Below are 22944 nucleotides of genomic sequence, written 5' to 3'. Positions count from 1 at the left end.
GGGCAAATAGTATGCAGTTGTTCGTGGGCAAATAGGATCTGTGTAACAAGGGCGTGGTGAAATATATGCCTGAAATGGAATCCTACTTTGTGCTCAACCAGGAGTTTGCTTCCCTAACAGAATTAGCCCTGTAGTCATAATCTGGTCAAGGGGGTCTGTGTCAGTGGCTCTTTAGAGTTCCATCACAGCATATTTTCTTGGTTGTTGGGAGTATGTGTGTAGATCAGGCTTTGGTTTCACCCATATCAGTATTACCCTCTCTCCCCATGCTATTGGCTATTTGGTGTATTGTTCTGTTTCCCCGGTGTCCACTGGAATGCACAAGGGACTATTATGCATCTGAAAAGTGTAATCCATCACAATCAATTCTTTAATCTTTTATACGCATTTTATACACAGGGCAATCCTTTCTTGCTACTTTTCTCCCCAGCACTGGCAAAGCTAGTAGGAAAGGTTTTCATGTGATAAACAGTATTTGTTCATAGAACACATCCAAACAGCATTTGTATAATCCTGTGTTCAAATACATCAGGACGTTAACGCCTGACCTGCTGGCTTTGCAGATGCCTGCTTTGGAAGAAGATTAGTTTTAGAAGTTAGAACTTGTGCTCACAAACCATGAACAGTACAGACCAACTCTTCTGACAATAAATCGATGTGGCACCCTACCCATCCCTTATGCAGATCACGCTTTCTGGGCAAGTGCTGCCAACCCTTAGGGTAAAGCAGCAGTGTGAGCATGTGTTCTTCTTGGGATCTGATGACCTGTTCATTCCGGATCTGATTGCCAACATTTAGTCAGAAGTGGAAGACCCATCAACAGAGTATATCATCCTGTTCCTGTTGAACCTTTGGGATTGGTAACAAGCTTTCGTTTAATGTTGACTCCTTGGAAAACATCCTGGGTTACCACAAACACTGAACAACATCCAGAAAATAAAGGGGATTTTAGGGATGCTTGATCTCTTGAACTAAATAGCGCATGCCTTCTTGCTGTCAGATTCCTTTTTGGATGCCTTGAGCTTCAACGTATGGGGATTATGTGCTACAACAGCACCTTTGGTTCAGGCATTCTGCATCCTCAGCAGGTGTTCACATGAAGCGCTGCACTACCTGAGTCTTGGTCTTGTTTCCACTGGTTGACTGTTCCTTTGCTAGTATGTCTGCACCGACTTCTGATTGAGTCCATGTCCTCCTTCTGGAGACCACTGAGCACAGCAGGTGTACCACCCAAACCCATTCCATCAGCCACACCCTGAAAAGAGACAGAGTTAGGTTGATCCTGATCCTATGAACAACAAGGTACTGAAGAAGTGTATACATTGGAGCTTAGTGTTGGCAAGTAGTCAGCAGAGCAAAAATGTCTGGTGTTACAGACCACCTTGACTGTCATAACAATTAACACTAGTTTTTGCATGCACCAGCAAGCATGCTCAAAGTCTTCATCCTTAAAATAGGAGGGCCTGGATAAAGTTATTCAGTTCCCTTTGATGATAAAAGTTTACTAAATCTCTTGATGGATAAGGTGCTGCAGAACTACGAGACTAGAGCAGTCACATCCTTATCACCAATTTTCAGTCAGTCTTGCCCATGCTTGCCAGTGTTTCAGTGAAATCAAACAGGATTTGTAAAGGACATCTAATCACCCTCAAGAGTTTCCAGGTGCTTGCACATCTCAGCAGCTCATTTGAATAGCCAGGTCGTGAGGGCACTACAGAATTCCGGATGAGAGATGATGGTCCAGAAATGCATGATGAGGCAGTTCCAGGTTTTTACTGCTATGTGGGAGAAGGCACGATCTCCATTCCTGCCTCAGTGGATGTATGGAGTGTTAGGAAGCGTAGTCTTCTTGACGATTGGTGGAAATCCAGGCAATTTTTAATGTAGACGGGTCCTTGGTTGTGTATTGGTTTGTGTGTGTGGGTCAGCAGCTTGAATATTCACCTCGTTTGCATGGGGAGCCAGTTGAGTTGCCTGAGGTGTGGTGTGATGTGGTATCTTCAGGGAAGGCCAAGGATGAGTCTGGCTGTTGCGTTCTGTGTAGTCTGAAATCTTTGTAGGATTTGTGAGGTGTTACCTACGTAGAGGGCATTGCCATAGTCTAGTCAACTGGTGATAAAGGCCTGTGTCACGGTGTGTCTTGTGTGCTGGGTTAGCCACTTGAAGACCTTACGTAGCATGTGCAAAGTGAAGTAGCAGGCAGAGGAGACTGTGTTAATCCGTAATTCCATGGTGAGTTTGTTGTCAGTGATTATTGCGAGGTTTCTGGCATGTTCGGAGGGAGTAGGTACACGTCTCAGTTCTGAAGACCACCAAGAGTTGTTCCATGTGTTGCTGCTGTTGCCGAAGATCAGAACTTCAGTCTTGTCTGTATTTAGCTGCAGGCAGCTTCCTTTCATCCAGTTGGCAACACTTGTCATGCATCTATGGAAGTTGGTTTTGGTGGTGGTGGGGGTCATCGGTGGCAAGAGGATGAGTTGGGTGTTGTCTGCATAGGAGATTATGTCGAGGCCATGGGATCTGACGATGATGGCGAGCGGGGTCATGTATGCATTAAAATACGTGGGGCTATGGGATGATCCTTGGGGGACTCCAAGGGTGACGTCTTTTGATTCAGCGGTGAAAGGAGGTAGGTGAATCCTCTTGGTTCTTCCGATGAGGAAGGAGGTGATCCATCTGAGTGCATCACCATGGATACCGATGTGGTTGAGTCTTTTGATCATTGTGTGGTGGGATACGGTATGGAAGGCTGCAGAGATCGAGGAGGATCAGGGCCGCTGTTTCTCCTCAGTCGAGGAGGATATGGATGTCGTTAGTGGCTGAAATAAAGGCAGCCTTGATGCTTGATGCAGAAGCCGGATTGGGAGGTGTCAAGTAACTAGTTCTGCTCCAGGTAGGTCATGAGTTGCTTGTCGATGATTTTTTCCAGTACATTAGCTGGGAAAAGGAGCAGGAAGATTGACCGGTAGTTTTTGAGTACATTGGAGTCTGCGGTAGTTTTTTTGAATAGTGGTTTGACTTCTGCTTGTTTCCAAGTGATGGGTAAGGTTGCAGTGGTGATGGAGGTGTTAAGTAGAGTGGTGAGTTCCTAGACGATCCTTTTGGTTTCCAAGATTGAAGACGTAGTGCGGGCAGGGGTCTGTGAGAGCTCCTGAGTGGATGGGTTTCTTGATGGAGGTGGTGTCCTCGGTGGAGAGAAGGTTTCAGGTGGTTAGTCTGTGATTTGTATTGGTTGTGGTGGTGACGACTGTCAATGAAGTCCGTAGGTGTAGGTTGGGGTTTGAAGTTTCTGTATATGGTTGCAGCGCTGTTGTGAAAGAAATCTGAAGGGTTGTCGCACAGCTCCTGTGAGGGTGTGATGTTGTTTTCACTAGCCGCCGGGTTGGAGAATTCCTTAACAACGAGTTCCGTAGTGTCGGCGCTGCTGGTTTCGATATGCGTGGCAGTTCTGCCTTCTTTGCTGCTTGCAGCAGGCAGTGGCAGTGGTAGAGGTTGAGGGAGGTCTTGAAAGCTGCCCTTTTGGAGGTGTCTTTTCTGGCACGGCACTTTCTCTCCAGCTGTTTGCTGTCTCGCTTAGCTGTTTTGAGTTCAGGGGTGTACCAGCTGTCCTTTTGTGGAGGGTTTTCTATGGATGCTGTTTTTGTGCGGGCTGATACTGTCAGCGCCGTTGGTTATCAAGGCGTTGGAGTTCTTTATTCCTTGTTCGAGGATGGTGGCGGGCTGGAGGTATTGAGGACGTCAGCCCAGTTCATCACTGAAACTTTGCTCCATGCCCGGTGGGGCTCGCTGGATGTCTTGTGGATGTTGGTGCGGGCGCTGGAGGTGTTGAAGTGGACGACAGAATGATCAATCTATGTAAGTTTGGTAACATTGCTGTATGTGACGCGGCTGCTGAAGGTAAAGATGGGGCACAGCGTGTGTCCACAGTGTGCTTAGGGTCGTGGACTATCTGGGTTAATCCGAGGCAGCTCATACTGTCAAGGAGGTGTGCGGTGGTGTTGTTGAGGTCATCGATGTTGAAGTTAAGGCCACCAAGGAAGATGTAGTCCTTGGATTCTAAGGATAGGGGCGCAATGAAGTCTGCTATGGTGTTGCAGAAGCTGGCGTGCCGGCCTGGGAGTCGCTATGCAACGGGTACCTCTGATAGTAGTCTCGTCGTCCCTGCGGAGCCTGAAGTTGAGGTGCTGCATGGGAATGGCAGTGTTGTCGGTGGATGTGGTGCACTGTATTGTTACTTTGTGGACTATGTCTGTTCCTCCACCTGGCTTGCTAGTGCGGTCTTCGTGAGTGATTTCATATTCATCAGGTATTGCTGTGGCAATATCTGGGCCACACATGGGTTTGAGCCACGTTTCGGTGAGGAAGTGGATGTCGCGTGTGAGTACAGTCATGAGGTCTCATAGTTCAGTGGAGTAATTGCACATCAAACGTGTTGAGGAGCAGGCAGTGAAGTTGGTATGTTGCTTATGGCATGTTGTGAGAATTTGGCGTGGTGCTGTGAGGCGTGACGATGATCGTGCAGGAGTAGGTCCATCTGGTGCAGGTGAACGGTCCTACCATTGAGCGCGTTGCAGTGTGGCAGCTTGGTTTGCTGGGTCGTCGAGTGTTTAGGGCGTGGAGAGTAGTGGCTTTGTAACTGTGGGTGGGCTGAGGACTAGGGATCCTGGCACTAGGCGCTTTCCAGACGCCGATGGGCTCAAATAGGCTTGCCTTGGGCAGGCTGGTGGCGCACCCGCTAGGCGCATCCACTGCACTACTGCCTCAATTAACTAGGTCCTGGAAGGAGAGAGGGTCCCAGGGTGGTATTGGGCGAGTCTAGGCGGGAAGCGGGAAATAACAGGTGGCAGGGAGGAGCATCAATGAAGGAAAAAGCAAGGAGAAAGCAGTGAAAATGAGAAAAACAAGGAGGAGGCTCACGAAAAATTGGAGGGGGGGAGCAAGGATAGGGCAGTGAAAAGGAGGGAAAAGTAAGAAGACAAAAAACGGTGGAAAAGGCAAAAAGAAAGCAGTGAAAAGGAGGGAAAAGCAAGGATAAGGCACACAAACATGGTAAAAGGCAAGGCGAAAGCTGTGAAAACAGAAAGCCAGAAGAAGGCACACAAAAAATTGTGAAATAGGCAAGGAGAAAGCAGTGAAAATGAGGGAAAAGCAAGGAGAAGGCACACAAATGCGGGAGAAAAAGCAGGGAGAAAGCAGTGAAACCGAGGGAACAGCAAGGAGAAGATACACGAAAAATGTTGGAAAAGGCAAGAAGAAAGAAGTGAAAACGAGGGAAGAGCAAGGAGAAGGCACACAAAAACAGGGTTAAAAGCAGTGAGAAGACAGGAGCAGGAACTATGCAGCAGCACGGGGAGAGCTGAGCCTGGGACCTGTGTTTGAAAGCTTTCACTCCAAATATGCCATCCAGTACCTCCTATTTACTTCATCCTCACAGTACAAGAGGAAATCAGTCTCGCTTCTCATCCCAGCGCTTAGGGTCAGAAGTCTTCTCCAAGGCAGTACTATTCTCAGCGTCTCTAGAACGGCTATGGCTGCGCTCTTCCATCACCTTGTCTACTACCATCCCAGGCCAGCTCTGCCCCAGCCAGTTCCCAAACAACAACTGAAAGAAGTGGAGAAGTTTCTTCTCTTATTGGTCATAGAGTGTGCTACATCTTCTAGAAGATGTCAAGACTACTATTAAATGAACGTGGCCTTCCCTCAGGACTGGGTTTCTGTGACCTGAACTAGATTCCCCTCCAGAAGTAAAAAATATGCCTTTTGCCCAGGTGTAGAAAGTGGTTTGCACAGCTGGCTGGTATGCTCTTTTAAGGAGGAATCATTTCATGCTTGTGTTTGACAGGCCTGCTGGCAGTGATTTGGCGACACCATAACAAACTATTGAGTACAAATTGGTGCCTTTTGGGTGGAGGACATTTCCCTAGTGAAACGTAATGAAGTTCCAGCCTTTCTGTAGCCTCAGAAGCCCTATTTGTAGCATGCAGCACTCTCCGATTCGTTTTTCTCTTCGAGCCACGGTGACAATAAATGTGTCCCTTTTTTCAGGACCCCTTTTGAGCTTTTGTTCTCCATTAATTATTGGAAATCCTATTGACAAATTCAAAGAGATTCCAATTGATCAGGCTTTTCCTAGTGCTATGGTGTGGGGATGTGGGATGTGATACAGGACTGGGAGTGACATTCTATACATTCACCTAGAGGGCTGTAGACGTCCTATAGAGGGATTGATTCCCCAATGCGAAGCTCCACATGCGATCCCTGCAACTTCACCTGGCAGAGCCTTAGGATCTACCTCTCCGTTGCCAGTCAAAATTAATCTGGGGCCATGAGTCACTTGCTTCAGCCTTGAGAGGGAGGGACCCTGTCTGCAACCTGCTGTTAGGGGTTTTTTCTGTTTTTTATGACCGTAGGTAAAAAGTCATAGGTACCTCATCCCAGTATTCCTCTATATACACATGAATGTCGGCACCCTGTGCCACAAATCAGATTTGTTACTCCACATAAATGGTCTGCAGCCTTCCTAAGCTTAAAAGTCTTCCTGCATGAACTCTGGGTGCAGGTGATGATACCACTGGTCCTGTTGTAATTGGCCATGTCCCCAGACATGCACCTCCTAATCCCCTCCATCTCTGTTTGATGCCTCTTCATGCTGATAAATATGTTTTAAGGTGCTTCTAATCAAGAGCTGCGACTTTGTTGCGTTGGACAGGAGACCAAGATCCATTGGATATGAGCTCATGCTACACTAGTTAAAGTTAGTTTTCTGAGCCTTCCCTCTCTGTATACCTTTCTTCGACCTGGGAATCTTTTATAAAATGAAGAACTGTCTCAAGCACTCAGTTCTCCTGGTGCCTGTCAGCCTTGCCACACAGGGCCAATGTTAAGACACTAATAACGAGGTCATCATTCTTCCACTGTGACACTACTTGTTAAACATGAACCCTAAGCTTGATCTACGAATTCTGTAACCTTTTTCTTTTCAGTTTTTTTCGGACAATCTGGAGAGAGAATTCACCACGAGGACTTGGTGCGAGGCTAAAGGTTGCAGTTTTGTCATCGCTCTTGATCAAGTGCACTAATCGTATATACCTCCACTTTGGATAGTGCCATGTATTTTCACAAATACGTGGAGGAAACAAATGTTCAGAAGGAGACACCTTCAAGACCTATTTAGCAACCATTGGGGCTTGTAGAAATGAGCTGTTGGAGTTCCTTTCCAGTGCCAACGAGATCATGAAACACAGTCTGCATGGCCTGGTCAATCTGTTTGTCCAGTGAGGATGACTACTGCAAGATGAGATTGCAACATTGTCTTATTCCTTCTTGTGAACTAATGGCTGGCATGGAGCTGATTTCATGGACGTTAGCCTTCCTGATTGACATAACATTTGCACTTTGAATTAGCAGGCCATATGCGCTTCTGACGCTCACCTTGATTTCCACTGAGTGAAAATGGTCCTTAGGGTACACCTGTCCGTTTTCCCAAGAGGACACTGGAAGATTCTTCCTTGTTTTCTTTCAATGGTTGCATTTTTCTTTGTCTGAGCGGGGCGTTGCTCATCATTGATGTTGACACACCCAGATATTGTTTGGGTGGAACAAGTGATGTGGGCTATGGTAACAAACTCTTTCTCACCTATTACAATATAGGCTCCTGTGTCAAAAACCACTGTATTAGCTGGAAAACTTCCCGCATCTCCATTGTAATATTCTTGAGCCCACCCGGCACCCAAGGAGTTCTCCAGACCACGTGCCTGTCAGAAATAATATTATGGCAGCTATGTGGACCTCCCAATAGACATTTTGCGATCCCCATGCTTTTTATGCTTCTTCCAGGTATGATGCAGATTTTGGCCTTGAAGTTTTAAGGGATCTTTTTGTATTACTGTGGAAACTAGAACAGTGTTTTTAAATGCTATTTCGGTCCCATTAAAAAGTGTCAGTGCATCCACAGACTTTTAACAAGAGGCACTCTGGGAGTAGTATAGTATCCACCGAGGTAACTTTATCAGTTAAAGTCACTTAGAATGTGCTGGTACTTTGGAGAGCGGAGGACAAAGCATCGAGCTTCATTTGTGAGTCAAAAGAAGACTTCAGGGTACACTGCCAAGGTGCACAACCCTGGATATGAGCTAGTGCAGTCACTGCAGATAACAGTTCGAATCTGGTTCTTCTGGAATTCTATTGAGTAAGAACTTGGTATTTGGCTTGCTTCAAACACGAAGCAGTGAATGGGGCTTGTATGGTGGACTGAGTTCAAGTGTTTAATGTGACAGGTGGAGCCGTTGTGTGCATTGGTGCAAGGTGTAAGTCTGGTGCAGTGTCGCCATGCATCAAGCAGATTGCATGTCTTTGTGTGAAGCACTGTGTAGTGTCATCGAGGCTGCGGTTTGTGCTTGCTTGCAGTATTTCTTCCTTCTGATCTGTGCTTTCTCTTCCTTAATTGCCACCCTCCCTGTTTCTTGGCCACCACTAACCAATCAGTAACTGACTTTGCTTCTTTGATTGCAGAGGGAACATCCCCACGCTAAACAGGTACCCTATTTAATTTCTCTTTCAAATTGAATTCTGTCAACTTGTTTACTTTTTTGATTTTGCAATGAAGGAAAAAGACTGACTGTTCTTAATCTTTATAATCAAGCAAAAACTGCAAACATCTCAACTCTAGTTCCCTTCGCGTCAGTATGAATGAAGCTTTTGTTCTTTCATGCCGTTTTTAGAACAATGAATTGCACTGTCAAGACACCATAACCTGAGTATATTGTAGTGATGTGTAAATCTGCAGAGAAAGGCACGGGCAGGTGACAATGAAAAGTAAAGTTGTTTTAAGATTAATATTTAGTTGACACTGGATTGTAAGGTTGCAGCGTAGTATGTGTAGCTAGGCAGCTTTGAATTTCAAAGTTCTGCATTTAAGTTACATTACACCAGTGTTTTGATACATATGATATCATAGTAAAAGACTGCTTGTTTATGTTTCAATGAAGGTAACATTGCAGGGGGATATTATTTTATGTTAAAGCATGCTGTAACATTTCAGTGAGATGAGTAGTTCAGTTGCAATGAGGAACGAAGTTCCAGTAGTATCTGCAGTGAGTTTACAGTGTGGGTAAGGTTTCAGTAAACTTTCGGTGGTAGAGTGGTGTAACCTTGGAAATGTATTTGTGCTCGTTAGGATTGTAGATTTGCAGTCAATTTTGTATTATTGTTAAAAGATGTTCAGTTGTCTTATGCTAAGGTGTAAAGTTACAAAGAGATGTGTAATGTGCTTCTCAGAGGTCTGTAAAGTTTCAGTGTTTTCCCAAACAGGTTATATTGGTGGCCAAATGGAATATAATCGCAGTGAGATGTAACATTGCTGTGGGATGTGTGGCCATATCATTGTGAATTGTGCCCTTTAAATTAGATATGCAAGCTCCTTGCAGTGGGATTTAATCTGTAGTGGCTACGCTGTCACGCTACATTAAGCCCTAAAGTTACAGTGGAGTATCAGTCAGGCTTTAATCAGATGAAAGATCCGATAGGATGTGTAGTAAAGTTGCAATAAATTGCATCATTAGTTTACAGTGAGTGATTCAGTGACGGCATAGCCATCTGGTTACAGTGGACTGGAAAGTTGAAGTGGGATGTGCTGAGGGCCAAACAGAGTTTTTATGAGTTGTGTACGTTTTTTAGAAAAACGTATGTTTTCAAGGTATATGTTCAGATAAACAGTTCAATGTGCAACGTAGTCAGTGATTTTTTCCATCACGTCTCTAATACAAGGCCACATAGCAACAAATAAGGGCTGAAACGAAAGAATACCAGCACCACCAGGAAAGGGCATGGCGGGCTCGTTAGCCACAGTGGTTGTAAAATCTAAGGATTACAGGCATATGCATAGGGTTGCCAAGAATGGCACATCAGGCATCTGAAACATTGCTTCTTCTTAGGAGGCAGAGCACACACATAACTCTTAAAGGGAACAAATCAAATTACCCACAGTATGTAAAATATTTCCTAGCATCTACGAGTTGGGTTGTGCCTGGCATTGAAAGTAACTTCGCAGTTTGCCCCAAAAGTCCCTTAGCCTACAGTGCATGAGTTGCTGCATGGCAAAGTAATCAGCTGGTTCATTACAGTAAGCAGCATCCTGCAGTCGCACTTCCGTTTATTGGGGGGGCCTTTCAGCCAGGCCATGGCTGTTCTATAGTTGGCCAACAGCACCAACGTGGTTGTATCCTTCTAACCGGTGTAGGCAAGCAGAGCCATGACAGGAGTAAGTACCAACTCACACCATGTAGTCTTTTCGATGATTTCCCCCACCTTTTAACAAAAAGAGAACATAGAAGGGCCAGCCCAGGGCAAACAGAGGATGTTCACAGGGGCAGCACTGGCCATAGATGCCTGTCATATTGTCACATTTGTTCATAGCCACAGGAGTGTAATCCGCCCTATTTAAGAATTCAGAATGGAGCGGTTTGTGCCTATAATTCATAGAAACATGCTTCACCCGGTAGCAAAAGCAATTCCATACCCTGTCCTCAATTACCAGTTCTTTCTTGCAATACAAGCCTGGCAGGTGTAAGGGAGGGTCCCGTAGCTGCAGTGCACATATTATATAGTAAGGATTCTGTCTCCTATTGCTATCAGAAGACAGTAACTGCGTCAAAAGGCAATATTCAGGTGGTTCATAGAGAAATGTTAGAAATGAGGCATTGACAGCTAATTTGTCATAAGTAGTTGAAAATTGCAAAGGGCTAGTTGTAGCCTTTGACTTGTATCCTTCTAATGTTAAGAATTCTCCCTCTGGGAAAAGGCTCCCAATCTAGTGATCCCTTCATTGAGCAGAGATGTAGTTATTGATGGCTGGAGCATGGGATTCTGCACCAGAGCTATAACTGGGATTTACAGTGATATATGGCCACCCCTGTATGCCAGGCCCAGTGCATTCATCACAGAGTATGGATGTCAAGAGAAGTCTTAGATTGATTGGTACTCAGAGAAGCCAGAATAAGAACCTTCTCTTACTTGATTTCTTTCAATCATCAGGTGCCACAAATGAGAATCTGGATCCTGCAAGTGTACTGTGTAATGGACACGGGCAGTCACATAATAAGTATATAGTTCAGGTATTCTAACATCCTCAATCCAAAGGTAAAATGAGTTTCACCCGCCTCACCCTAGGTTGCTTCCTGACCCATATCTGCATGGTCGCATAGTCTTGGAGTACTGAAAAACAAACTGTTCACAGGGACGCCACCATTTTGATAATGGCAATCTCACCAGCCATCAATAGCAGACGTCTAATCTACTTCTCCACTTGGGATTTGAACCTACAAAGACAGGGCCAGAGTTGTCACTGATCAGGAGGTCCTTATCGTGGTGCATCGTAATTCCCAGATATTTAATGGATAAATCATTCCATTTTGATGGAAAATCCTTCATTGGCTATGTGGTTATATAGAGTAAGGAAGAACAGCTCCGAGTTTTCCCAATTAATCAAAAGCCAAACATACCACCATATTGTGCTATTTCACTCAAAGATGGGAGATTGTGCCCATAACCCTTAGCATAAACAAGCATGGCATCCACATAAAACAAAATTATCAACCTTCTGTCTGGGAAAGATATCTCGCTATGCAGGTGGCAATGTTTAATTTTACAAGCTAGAGATTCAGTTGTCAAAGCAAATGTGGGTGAGAGTGGACTTCCCTGCCCTAAAGCCCTGCCGCTTGGGAACCAAGAGGACAGTGTATTGTTCACTTTCACTCAGCCCCGGGTATCCACATAGAACAGTTGCACAACTTAAACATAGATATATACCCAATTGTATACGTTCCTACACTGCAAACATGAATGACCAGTTGAGGAAGTCGGAGGCCTTCTTTACATATAAAAACACTGAGACTGCCCTGACATCTGGATGAATATTTTGTCTCAATGCAAATGGGCTTGCAGATTATTAGAAGTGGCTTTTCCAGGGATAAAGTGTTGCTTAGGGAACACTAGCCTATCCATATAAGGAAGAAGCCCAACTGCTATAACTTGGGCTAGACTGGGGACCATATAATTAACAAAGCTGGGTCCTTGCGGGGCTTAAGCAATATTGTAATCATTGCCTCCTTAGAGGCTGGGGCAATTGGCTCTTCTCCTGTGCCTCATCTTGAACATTAAGCAGGTAGGGGGACCAGGGTCTCTTTAGAATTCTAATAAAACTTGATTGTATCCCTGTGCGATCTAGGGGCTCCCCTGACACCTCTCCCACCCAGGCCTGGGCCACATCATCTAAGTAATACAACAGATTCTCAGGGATAGGGCATACTTTAGACCTACAATATAGTATAATAATCAACAAAATCCTGCTATGCTGCTGCTTTTAACCTGGGTACAAAGACCAGTAACTGTGGATGGGGGTGTAGCCCAGTGAGGCCTGGCCAAAGTCTTGCCAGGTAGCTCCCCTCACTGTATCTACAAACTAAAACAAACTTCCCCACATACCTAACCTTGCACTTTGCCTATTTTCTGTACTCCAAAGACAAACCTAATGATCTTGTGCGAAGTATTGTTATTCAAGTCAATCACATCTACTTCCTCTAACTTAGCTAACTCAGCCTCCTGCTTAGCCATCTATTGCCTCTCCGCATGCTCACTTTGTTGGAAATCGTCATCCCTGTCAACCAAACCTTACAGGCCTTTCCAAGCTTGGAATAGAGGTACGCAGAGCCCTATTTTTTTTTTAAAAAGTCTTTAACCAGCAGTCCAATTCTTTATTAAACACGCAATCTTGTAAAGCCAAAGATGGGAACCTCTATCTGGCATAATAAAAACAACTCTGGGACTGAAACTCTAGAACTACCTGGGAATTGTACGACAACATGTGTGGCAAGTATTTAATATCAGCAACCATCTGTGTCAGCTCGGCACCTATAAACCAATAATTTAAACATGAAACGCTTCCATAGACCTAGGGTTTCTCTGAGCCATGTGTTTTAGTCTCCATACATCAATAAGACAATGTTCCTCCAGTAAACCAAGGAAAGGGTGTACCACTTTTGGATGGTGCGGCATTCTAGGACTGGTTATATCTAATGTGGCACCTAGGGCTACATTAAAAACCCCTCCACAAATTGTGTTGTGTCACCCGGGTTGCTCCAACACCCGGGTTAAATCTTCAAAGAACTTAGGGGACTTAACAATTAACAATGGGAGCATATACTTTACCATTAACTACTACACCCCTTTCAGGATCGACCCTATTACCCTATGAAGAGAAAAGGCAATGGAATTTTGTGTAAGAACAACTTCCCCCTACATAATAACTATATGGCGCAAAGTACTGAAACATATGGAGGCAAACTTATGAGGGTGTTTTAGATCGAAATTAGTCTCTTGCAAGAGCACAGCATCAATTGTGAACCTCTTAAGAGATGCAAGCATCAACCTCTCCCTTCTAAGACTGTTATTTCCTCTAATGTTCCAGGTTAGATATTTAATATTATGAACAGTCAGCCTTACCAACCGGGGGGACAGGAAATTTAGGGACTAAGGCACTATTGTCCTTTGTCCAACACGACTGCACTGTAAAAGAAGAAGAAAACAGTTGACTGAAAGAAGAAGAAAACGATGGATATTATGGTCCTGAGTGTGAGCTACAGCCCTATGTTGCCACCTTGCTTGCACTTGGCCACGCCCCCATGAGTTGTGCACTTGATTAACAGCAACATCATAAGCAGTCTGGTTGCAATCACATATATGATTCACGTGAATAGAATAATTATTTTCTAGTGAATACCAATATTGTACTGTGGGAAAACCTGTTGAGCCACTCCAGCTGTCTCTGTGAAAGATTTTACCACATAATACATTAAGCCATGTTTTAGGAGAAGGTTAAGATGATGTTCACAAGTTGTATTTGAAAATAGAGCAACTTGTTCCTAAAAAAATGTGGATTTGATATATAGAAATATATGTTCAGGAATGATCCCCCTTACTTACTCTTAAGCTGATGTCCCAGTGTTTACCTAGGGCCCACCAATCATGCCCCCAAAATCAGTTCAGTTCAGAAAGTGACTTGAAGATCAGCACATACAGTTTCACTGTTATTTCTATTTAAACTTTTAGTGTAGCTGTGCACCCCCTCCTATATCAAGCCCTATCCTAGAACGTGCCTGTGCAAGCAGTTTTAGAGAAATGTGAATGCTTTCTTCTTTTCAGGCCATACCATTTCTGTGTTTATACATACCTTTCCCTTACAGTACACACGATGAGCTTCATTAACAAAGATTTTGCCTTGAGTAGTGTCTTAACTCTGAATCAGGAGTGACTTACTCCTAGATTTCCAGCTATGTGAAGCAGTTCCACGAATTTCTGCTGTGTACTTGGTACTTTGTAGAAAATCTTCAAGATTCAGCACAGTTTTCTAGCAACACCTGCACAATAGAATCACGTGTTAAAGTGCCATGATGGTAGTCCTAGGAAAAATTGCCAATTTTGCTCATTTGGGAGATGTTTCAGGTTTATCTAAAGCTTTAAAGTAGTGAAGTCTGTTTGGGATTCTTCTGCTTTAACTTTACCCATGTGTTTACAGTCTGTTGAGTTTCTGTTTTCTTGCTTCTGACAACATTCTTGTTTTTGTTATTTAGGATGTCATTCTCTTCTAATTTGAACCACTATGGCATGTTTCACGTAGCCAGTGTCAGTGATGTCCTCCTTGACAGCTCCTTCACTCCTCCATGCCAAAGAATGGGTGGTATGGTCTCCTTTCGCACCTTCGAAGACTTTGTCAGGTATGTTCATGAGTATGGGTTGGACAATCTCCATCTGCTCCGTCAAATAAATATATCAATATATGCAAGGTTTAATCGGTCCCCTTCAACCGTAGTAAATTGCTCCTTGGTTACCGGCAGGGTTCCATCAGCCTGAAGGCAGTAAACTGGCTGAATGTTTTCTTCTAGGGCAGCACTACCAGTTCAAAGCCCTGCGTTTTGGTCTGAGGTCAGCGCTGTGCATCTTCACAAAATGTATGGCTTCGGTGGCAGCATTGATAAGAAGGAAAATGTGTATGATATATCCTTATCTAGACAATTGGTTGATAAAGGCTGCCACACGAAGTCAAAACAAGGAGATAAAATAGATTACTTGGAAGGTTCTTATGTTTTTAGGACTTGCAATAAACATCAAGAAGTCAAAGATTAAACCAACTCAGGATTTGGTGTATTTAGGAGCACAACTGAAGAAAATGAAGGTAATGGTGTAGCTGTCACAAGAAAGAGGAAGGAAATTGATGATTCAAGTGAAGGTACTGGCGAAAAAAGTGACAGTGACAGACTAATTAAAACAGTGTTGAGAACAATGTTGTCATGTATCCTGTTGATTTCTCAATGCAGACTGTGAAAGAGACTGCTTCAGAAGGGGTCAGCCAGACAGTGGCAACAAAGGGATGGGGATTGGGACACCGTGGTCTAGGTTACTCAGAGAATGAAGAAGGCACTTCAGTGGTGGATGAGAAACAGCAATGTTTTCCATGGACAAACGTTTACAGAGGAGACCACAAAAATATCTGACTACCAATGCCTCAGTGATAAGTTGGGAAGCACATGTAGCAAACAGGGTAGATCATGGGACTTGGTCCAAAGGAGAGGAAAGATTACACATCAAAGTGCTGGAGCTCAGAGCACAACAGTTGGCATTAGCAGCTTTTCAGCAGGTAGTAAGGAACAGTCATGTGCTGGTGAGAACGGAAAACACATTAACGATGTATTACATACAAAAGCAAGGAGGAACAAGACCATTGGTTCTATCGAAGGAGGCACAGAAGCTTTGGGAATGGGCAATTGCCAACAATCTCTCATTGATGGCAGAGCATGTTCCTGGAATAGACAGCGAGCAGGCAGATTGTCTGAGCAGACAGCATTTTGATACACATGAATGTGAAAAGACTTGCAACAACTGAGTCAAGTGTTTCGCAAATGGAGAAAACCTGCTTGGGGTATGTTTGCCACAAATCAACGGCAAATGTGAGAAATTTGCGAGCAAGTGGTATTGTTCAGAAACTCAGGGAAATGCCTTCACAATCAGTTGGGAAGGGAAATTCATTTATGCATTTCCACCAGAACTATTAGTAGTGAGGATGTTGTGCAAGATGAAACAGGAGAGTTTGCATGGCAATTCTTGTGGCACCAGCATGGCCACGGTAACATTGATATGCGGACCGGCTAGCAATGTGCATAAGCAGACCGGTACGGTTCAGAGTGAATGTAAACATGCTGACTAAAAACAAGGACCAAGTCTTCCATCCCAATCCAGAGTCTTCACATTTGAAGGCATGGCTTATCAAGACTTAAAGTTCGGATACTTGAATTTACCAGAAAATTGTAGCGAGATATTGAAGAAAGCAAGGGCTTCTTTGACGGCCAGAACCTATAATATGAAGTAAAAACGTTTTGTCCGTTGGACATAAGAACATCATTTGGATCCGACACTCATGGAGGTACATTAATTCTTGCCTTACTTGTTGCATTAAGCTAAGTCTGGGTTAATCTGGCAGCGATCTCGCATTATCTAAGGAGACCGAATACAACTTCACTATATTCTGAAAACAGTAGTCAAAGAATTTATGAGAGGTTTGTTTAGATAATTTCCTCCAGTTCAGATTGGTACCTGAATTGGAGCTTAATACAGTGCAGGATTGCTGAACGCTCAGTTTGAGCCAATACACAGAACATGATGAAAACGGGGAGATTCAGGGCACATTTCACAAGATTTTTGGCAGCTTCAACAGCTTACTTTGCAGGGATATCCCTGGAAGACATTTGTAAAGCTGCGATTTGGAAGACAACTCATGCTTTTATAAAGCATTATTCTGTGGATTTGCAAGTAATCAAGAAAGCATCGATGGGGCAGGCAGTTTTGCAAAATGTTTTCACTTAAGGTAAGCCTAATTTATTCAGTATTGGATCTTTGATAGATTCACATGCTTGAATCATTCCCTGTCGTCGAAGTGGGAGTCCTGCGGTACCATCGTAAAGCAGTATGTAAAACTATCGTAGGCCATAATGGCACTAGGACATCAGTTTACTAGCCTATCTAGGTCCTTTTTAAAAAATGACCAAACTTGAACAATGACTACTCAGTGCAGGCACCCTCTACAACACTCACAATCGAGGCAGAATCCCTCAGTTTTTCACCGCACGTCATGTACGAAGAGAGTCTCTCTGAGCTCTGCTCAGTTTTTCTTCTTCAAGAAGGTATTGCACGTTTATTATTACTACAATGTGGGACACTAAAGGCCTTTTCCGTTTCTGAAAGACCTGTGGGAAGAAAAGTGTACATGTGGATGACTCACATAAAAATGCCCAAGGCAAAAAAGTGCAAGATTTGACACACTTTTTCCCTCAAAAACATTGAAACACAGGGGAGGCTTCTCTTGTGGTTTCAAAAAGCCAAAGCTCAGAGAACATGTTCAGAAGAGGACAGAGACACCTCCTCTAGATCTCACAAGAGCATCAGGTCTCATGAAGGAACTTCTGAGGAGAGCAGAAGATCCCTCAAGACTTCATCAGGCTAAGGACTCTTAAGAAAAAGGAGAAGCAAAAACAGTTCTCCTCATAGATAGCCTTATCTGCGCCCTCTACACCTTCCAACAGGGATAGAGATCTCCCTTATGCCTCCTCCTCAGACATGTTGACGGTGAGTCGTGAATCCTCCTTTAAAACTGTGTTGACGACACCATCACCGTCGACAGCAAGATCGTCACGACTGACAACTTTCTCGTTGTGGAGACCGTTGATGGCAAAGACAACGACGACAGCCTCCATCAAAGATGCCATCTCATCAAAGAAGATTGTGTAGGGTACTAAGATCCCGACGACGTTACCGCCGTCGACAGTGGCCTCATTAATTACCCTGTTGACGATGTCCCCATCAACTGTGATTCCTTCAACGATGATTCCGTCGACGACAACCCCATCGACAACGTCGACTATTAGTCTGTCTATGAAGGGGTCAACTTCAGGACAGGATACTTGCATTACTCTGATGACAGCATTGTCGACTCCACTGTCAATGGAGGATCAAGATTACAAAACTCTCCAAGACCTTATTACGGCCTGTGGTTCTTTCATCCAGCACTATATCACCACTAATTCCCAGGCACTTATTGGATATTGAAGATTCTGATCACAACAGCCCATTCATATCAGCTTACAGCCCATCTGAGCTTCACGTTAAATGTTAGGACGAAGAAGATGACTGTTATGAGGAAGGGCAGGATTATCAGGACTATTATCCTCCTCCTGCTTAAAGGCATTCTGAACACTTCAGATATTACTCTGATCCTCCACCTAGGCAGGATCATCTCCTAATGCCTAGGTCCTTGGTCCAGGATCTTCAGACTATGCTTTCTGACTACAGGAAATGTTTTCCACAACCACCAGAAGAACAACTAGTGGCAGTGCCACAACCTGTATCTCCAACAACTCCAACAGTCATTCCTCTGCTATCCACTCCCAGGATGATGCTGGCTTTCCATATAGCACCACCACCTAGGGATGATCCATAGTCATCTGATGACATTAGAGAAGAGGGTGATATTCCTGAGCCTCAGCCCCCACAGGATGACTGTGTCATACCCACATCATCTCCACCTCCCCAACAACCTGTTGATTGGCCTCCAGGGGACATCGGATGTTTTCATAATTTAATAGAAAGAACGACATCCAGGTTTCACCTCCCTATATCTGTTAAGCAGTCTGACTGCTTTCTTTACGATTTCAAAGAACAAACAAGAAAGTCAGCCTGGACTTTACCCATCATCAATTACACCTGGCAATAGGGTATCAAGATCATGAAGAATCCTGCCACAGTGGTGTCTGTCCTCCTTTGTATTGATAAGAGGTACAGGGCCCCGGAGGATTCCCCTTCATTCCTGACAGGACACCCCCAAACCCGATTCTGTCATTTCTCAAGCAGTTCAGCGTCAATCAAAAAACCTGTCCTCTCTGATATTTGTGCCACCAGATGAAGACTGGCTTTGTTTAGACAATATCAGAATGAGGTTTTCTACCATGTCTGCCATCACTGTTCGGGCAGCCAACTCCTTAGCTATTGTAGGATGCCACATCTGGCAGATGTGGTCAGATATCGGCTCAATTATTGACCTCATCCTGGAAGACAAAATACCTGAAGCCAGGAAGATCTTGAAGGAAGGCGAGTGCACCTCCTTGGAAATCATTGATTGCGCCATGGACATTGCCTCCACAGGATTCTGTCAACTGGCAGGTGCATCTGTCTTAAGACGTCAGGGATGTCTTAAGGCGACTTCCTTCAGACCTCAAGTCCAATCTAAAATACTGGACATGACATATGATGGGGACACGCTGTTTGGCAAGCACATTGACAACGCTCTTCTTGCCATTAAGATGGACATGTGACACAACCAAATCCCTCGGAACACTCCAGTGCAGGACGTTGCCCTTTTGGGGTGGCACGTGGGCATAGTTTCTCAACCTTCAGAGGCGGATACCAACGCTCCCAGCAGTACCAGTCCTATCAGCCCCAGTACAGGTCGACATAACAGCAACCATACTGCCAACCATTCACAGCGGGTTTCTACAAATACGGACCATGCAAGAAACTATCACATCAGAGCTGGGACACAGATCACGAGCAATGATCTTATCCAGATACCACCTTCTCCTCACCTCATAGGTGCTAATATCTCCAGTTACCTCCATCATTCGAAGAACATCACATCAGACAAATGGGTGTTGGCACTTGTCACCTATGGCCATACCTTTGTGGAGTGTTTGGTGGTCTCTCTGTAAACGCCAGGGGGATCACACTCCCCTCATCTTCACTTATTAAGAAAGGAAGCCCTCATAATGTTTGAGAAGGGAGCAATAGAGAGGGTTCCAGTTGCTCAAATGGGAAGAGGATTCTACTGTTTTTTCCTCATACGCAAGAAATCAGGGGAATGGAGACCTATCCTAGATCTCGGGTAGCTAAAAGCTTCTCTGCAAACAATCCTTTTGGATGATTACTCTCTCTGACATCCTTCACCTTCTGAACAGCGGGAACTACATGACGTCTCTAGACCTGGAAGATGCATATTTCCATATCCCCATTCATCCCAAGCACCGCAAATATTTCCACTTCACTGTAGCGGTACCCATTACCAATTCAGAGTCCTTCCATTTAGCCACAAGTCAGCCTCTGGCATATTTAATCTACATTTAGGGCACACGCTAAAGAGCATAATAAATCATATGGTATGATTTATTATGCTCTTTAGCGTGTGCCTTAAATGTGGATTGATTGTCTGTCAGTCATCGACTGTTCAGGTTTTGGGGAGGAGGGTGTTCTTCCCTTACAAGAGGACTGCTCGTCTGATACCATTGTTGTCAACTGGGTCTTTGAGCACTAGGTTTTCCTATACAAACACCTCTCTGGCATATTTACCAATTGCTTGGCCCCAGTAGCAGCCGCTGTCAGAAAACAAGATCATCTGAGACTAGCTGCTAAAAGCTTCAAGTCCAAAGCAAGCTGCCAGAGCTACGAACGTCTGCCTGTCACTATTTCTCAAGCTGGGGTCTCACTGTGAATTAGTGATAGTCGTCAATCACTCCCTGTCAAAATATGATGTTTCTAAGAGCCTACATACATAAATTTCAGAACAAGGCCTTCCTCACCCAGGAAAGACAAAGGAGGCTAGCAGATTTGGCTCGCAAATAATCAAGAAAAAAGTATGTTTCATTGAGGCTGTTCAAATCGCTCTTGGGCATGATATCTTCCGCAATCAACCTAGTCCCATTGGCGTGCCTCAAAAAGATACCATAGCAAGAAGAACTGCAGATCCATTAGATCTAATTAGAAGGCTCCTTCGAGGACTTGATATCCATAACTCCAAAGATGATAGACACTCTAACGTGGTGGTCTTACAGACCTCATCTATCACAAGACCTCACGTTTCTGCTGTTAGTACTCGATTTCGTCATCCCCACGGATGCTTCACTGGATGGCTGGGAAGACACTTGCAGGCGCTACAGAACAGTTGAAAGTGGTCGACACGTCAAAAGAATATGCACATCAGCCGCCTGGGACTAAAGGTCACCTTTCTCACCCTGCAGGCTTTTCTCCCAAGAATAGCAGGATCCTCGGTGCTGGTCCATACAGACAATGCGACCAGCATGTATTATATCAACAAGCAAGGAGAAACCAAATCTCGAACACTCTCTCACGAAGCACAGGAGCTCTGGAGGTGGCTCACATCCCACAAGATACCCTGAATGCCAAAAACGTGCCCGGTGTACACCATGCCCTACCTGACACCCTCAGCAGGGCCAAAGACAGTTGCCATGAGTGGAAACTGGACCAGCGACAACTAGACAAAATATTCTCACTGTGGGGGAAACTAGCACTGGATCTCTTTGCCACAGACAGGAATTATAAATGCCAGTTCTATGCAAGTCGATCCCCCCTTCCGGGGTCGTGGGGGATGCCCTTTCGAATCGATGGTCTGGACTTCATGAATACGCTTTTCCCCCCTTCCCACTAATTCCCAAGGTTCTCAGCAAGATGAAAGCAGAATGATTTTGCCTCATTCTTATTACTCCCAAGTGGCCCGGGCAGCACTGGGACACGAAGCTCATCCTCCTGTCATAAATCAGTTCCATACTCCTTCTGAAAGTGCAAACGCTCCTGACAGTGAACCAGGGCCAAATATTAAACCCGGAAACACCCTTTGTACATTTACACCCATGGCTCCTGAGTTCTATGAGTTTTGGGACTTAAACATCAATCAAGAATGCAGAGAGATTATATCCAAAGCAAGAGCGGAAGGCACGAACAGGGCCTACAGATTAAAATGGAAAAGATTCTGTTCCTGGTGCCAGAAAAAGGATTTACACCTGTTTGAAGCCTCTCCCGAACAGATTTTCCTTATCTTCTCTCGCTGGCCAAATCAGGCCTCGCTCGTGCAGCTGTCGAAGTCCACCTAACTGCAACTTCAAGGTACAGACGCACTGCACAGACTCTATCCCTCTGTTCAACAAGACTCATTAAGCATTTTATGAAGGGGCTGTTCAGAGCTTTCCCACCGGTGCAAACTCCTCCCCTGGAGTGGCATCTCAACGTGGTACTTTTGCAACTAATGAAACCTCCTTTCAAACCCATTCATAAGGCTGACCTAAAGTTTTTCACATGCAAAATTGCTCTATTACTCAGTCTCGAATCTACTAGAAGGGTTAGTGAGATACAGGCCTTCACTACAGAAGAGCCTTTTTCTATGTTTCACAGACAACTTCGTACATCTCAGAACAGATCCAAAATTAATTCATAAGGTTCCTTCTCAATTTCATCTCAATGAACCGGTTACTCTTCAAACGTTTTTTCCGTATACATCCACATCAGCTGAAAGGACTCTTCATACGTTGGACATTAAATGGTGTTTACATTTTTTTATCTTCACCGTACCAAATATATTTGCAAAGCGGATCAGCTGCTAGTCTCTTATGGACCAGGGCGTCATGGGACTGCAGTGATCAAAGCAGCGATAGCCCAATGGATTTCATCAACAATTCAGTTTTGCCATTCCAAAGCAAGCAAACCCCTAATAAGAAAAGCTAAAGTGCATTTTACAAGAGCAGTATCTAATTCAACTGCTCTGTTTGCAGGCACACAGCTGGAGAAGATATGTTGTGCTACTACGTGGAAGAGCCCCCATTCGTTCACACAGCACTGCTTCCTTGACTCTGCCTGTATTGGAAGAGTTCTAGAGGGTGCCTGCACCTGAGTCGTCCTTGTTCAATTTTGGTACTTTTTTGAAAACCACATAGATAGACTAGTAAACTGATGGCCTAGTGCCATTATGGCCTGTGATAGTTTTTACTTACTGATTTACCATGGTACCACAGGATTCCCATTTCGATGATGGGGAATGATTCAACCAAGTGAATCAATGAAGGA

The 22944-nt window shown here is 44.4% G+C and overlaps 1 protein-coding gene across 5 annotated transcripts in view; it reads left to right on the top strand.

Annotated features, from left to right (window-relative positions):
• Nucleotides 1-22944, top strand: part of ACACA (acetyl-CoA carboxylase alpha) — an 895081-nt gene that overhangs the window by 363157 nt on the left and 508980 nt on the right. For 3 of the 5 annotated variants that reach the window (XM_069226569.1, XM_069226572.1, XM_069226574.1), the window contains 2 exons: nt 8512-8535; nt 14625-14768. In XM_069226569.1, coding sequence (XP_069082670.1) covers nt 8512-8535; nt 14625-14768 — 168 coding nt within the window. The remainder of the gene's footprint in view (nt 1-8511; nt 8536-14624; nt 14769-22944) is intronic. The other 2 variants (XM_069226573.1, XM_069226571.1) reach the window with 1 other exon arrangement.

This window comes from Pleurodeles waltl, chromosome 3_2 (assembly GCF_031143425.1).
Source record: "Pleurodeles waltl isolate 20211129_DDA chromosome 3_2, aPleWal1.hap1.20221129, whole genome shotgun sequence".
Classification (NCBI taxonomy): domain Eukaryota; kingdom Metazoa; phylum Chordata; class Amphibia; order Caudata; family Salamandridae; genus Pleurodeles; species Pleurodeles waltl.
Note: the sequence above shows the minus strand (reverse complement) of the source record. Positions and strands in the feature narration are given on the sequence as shown.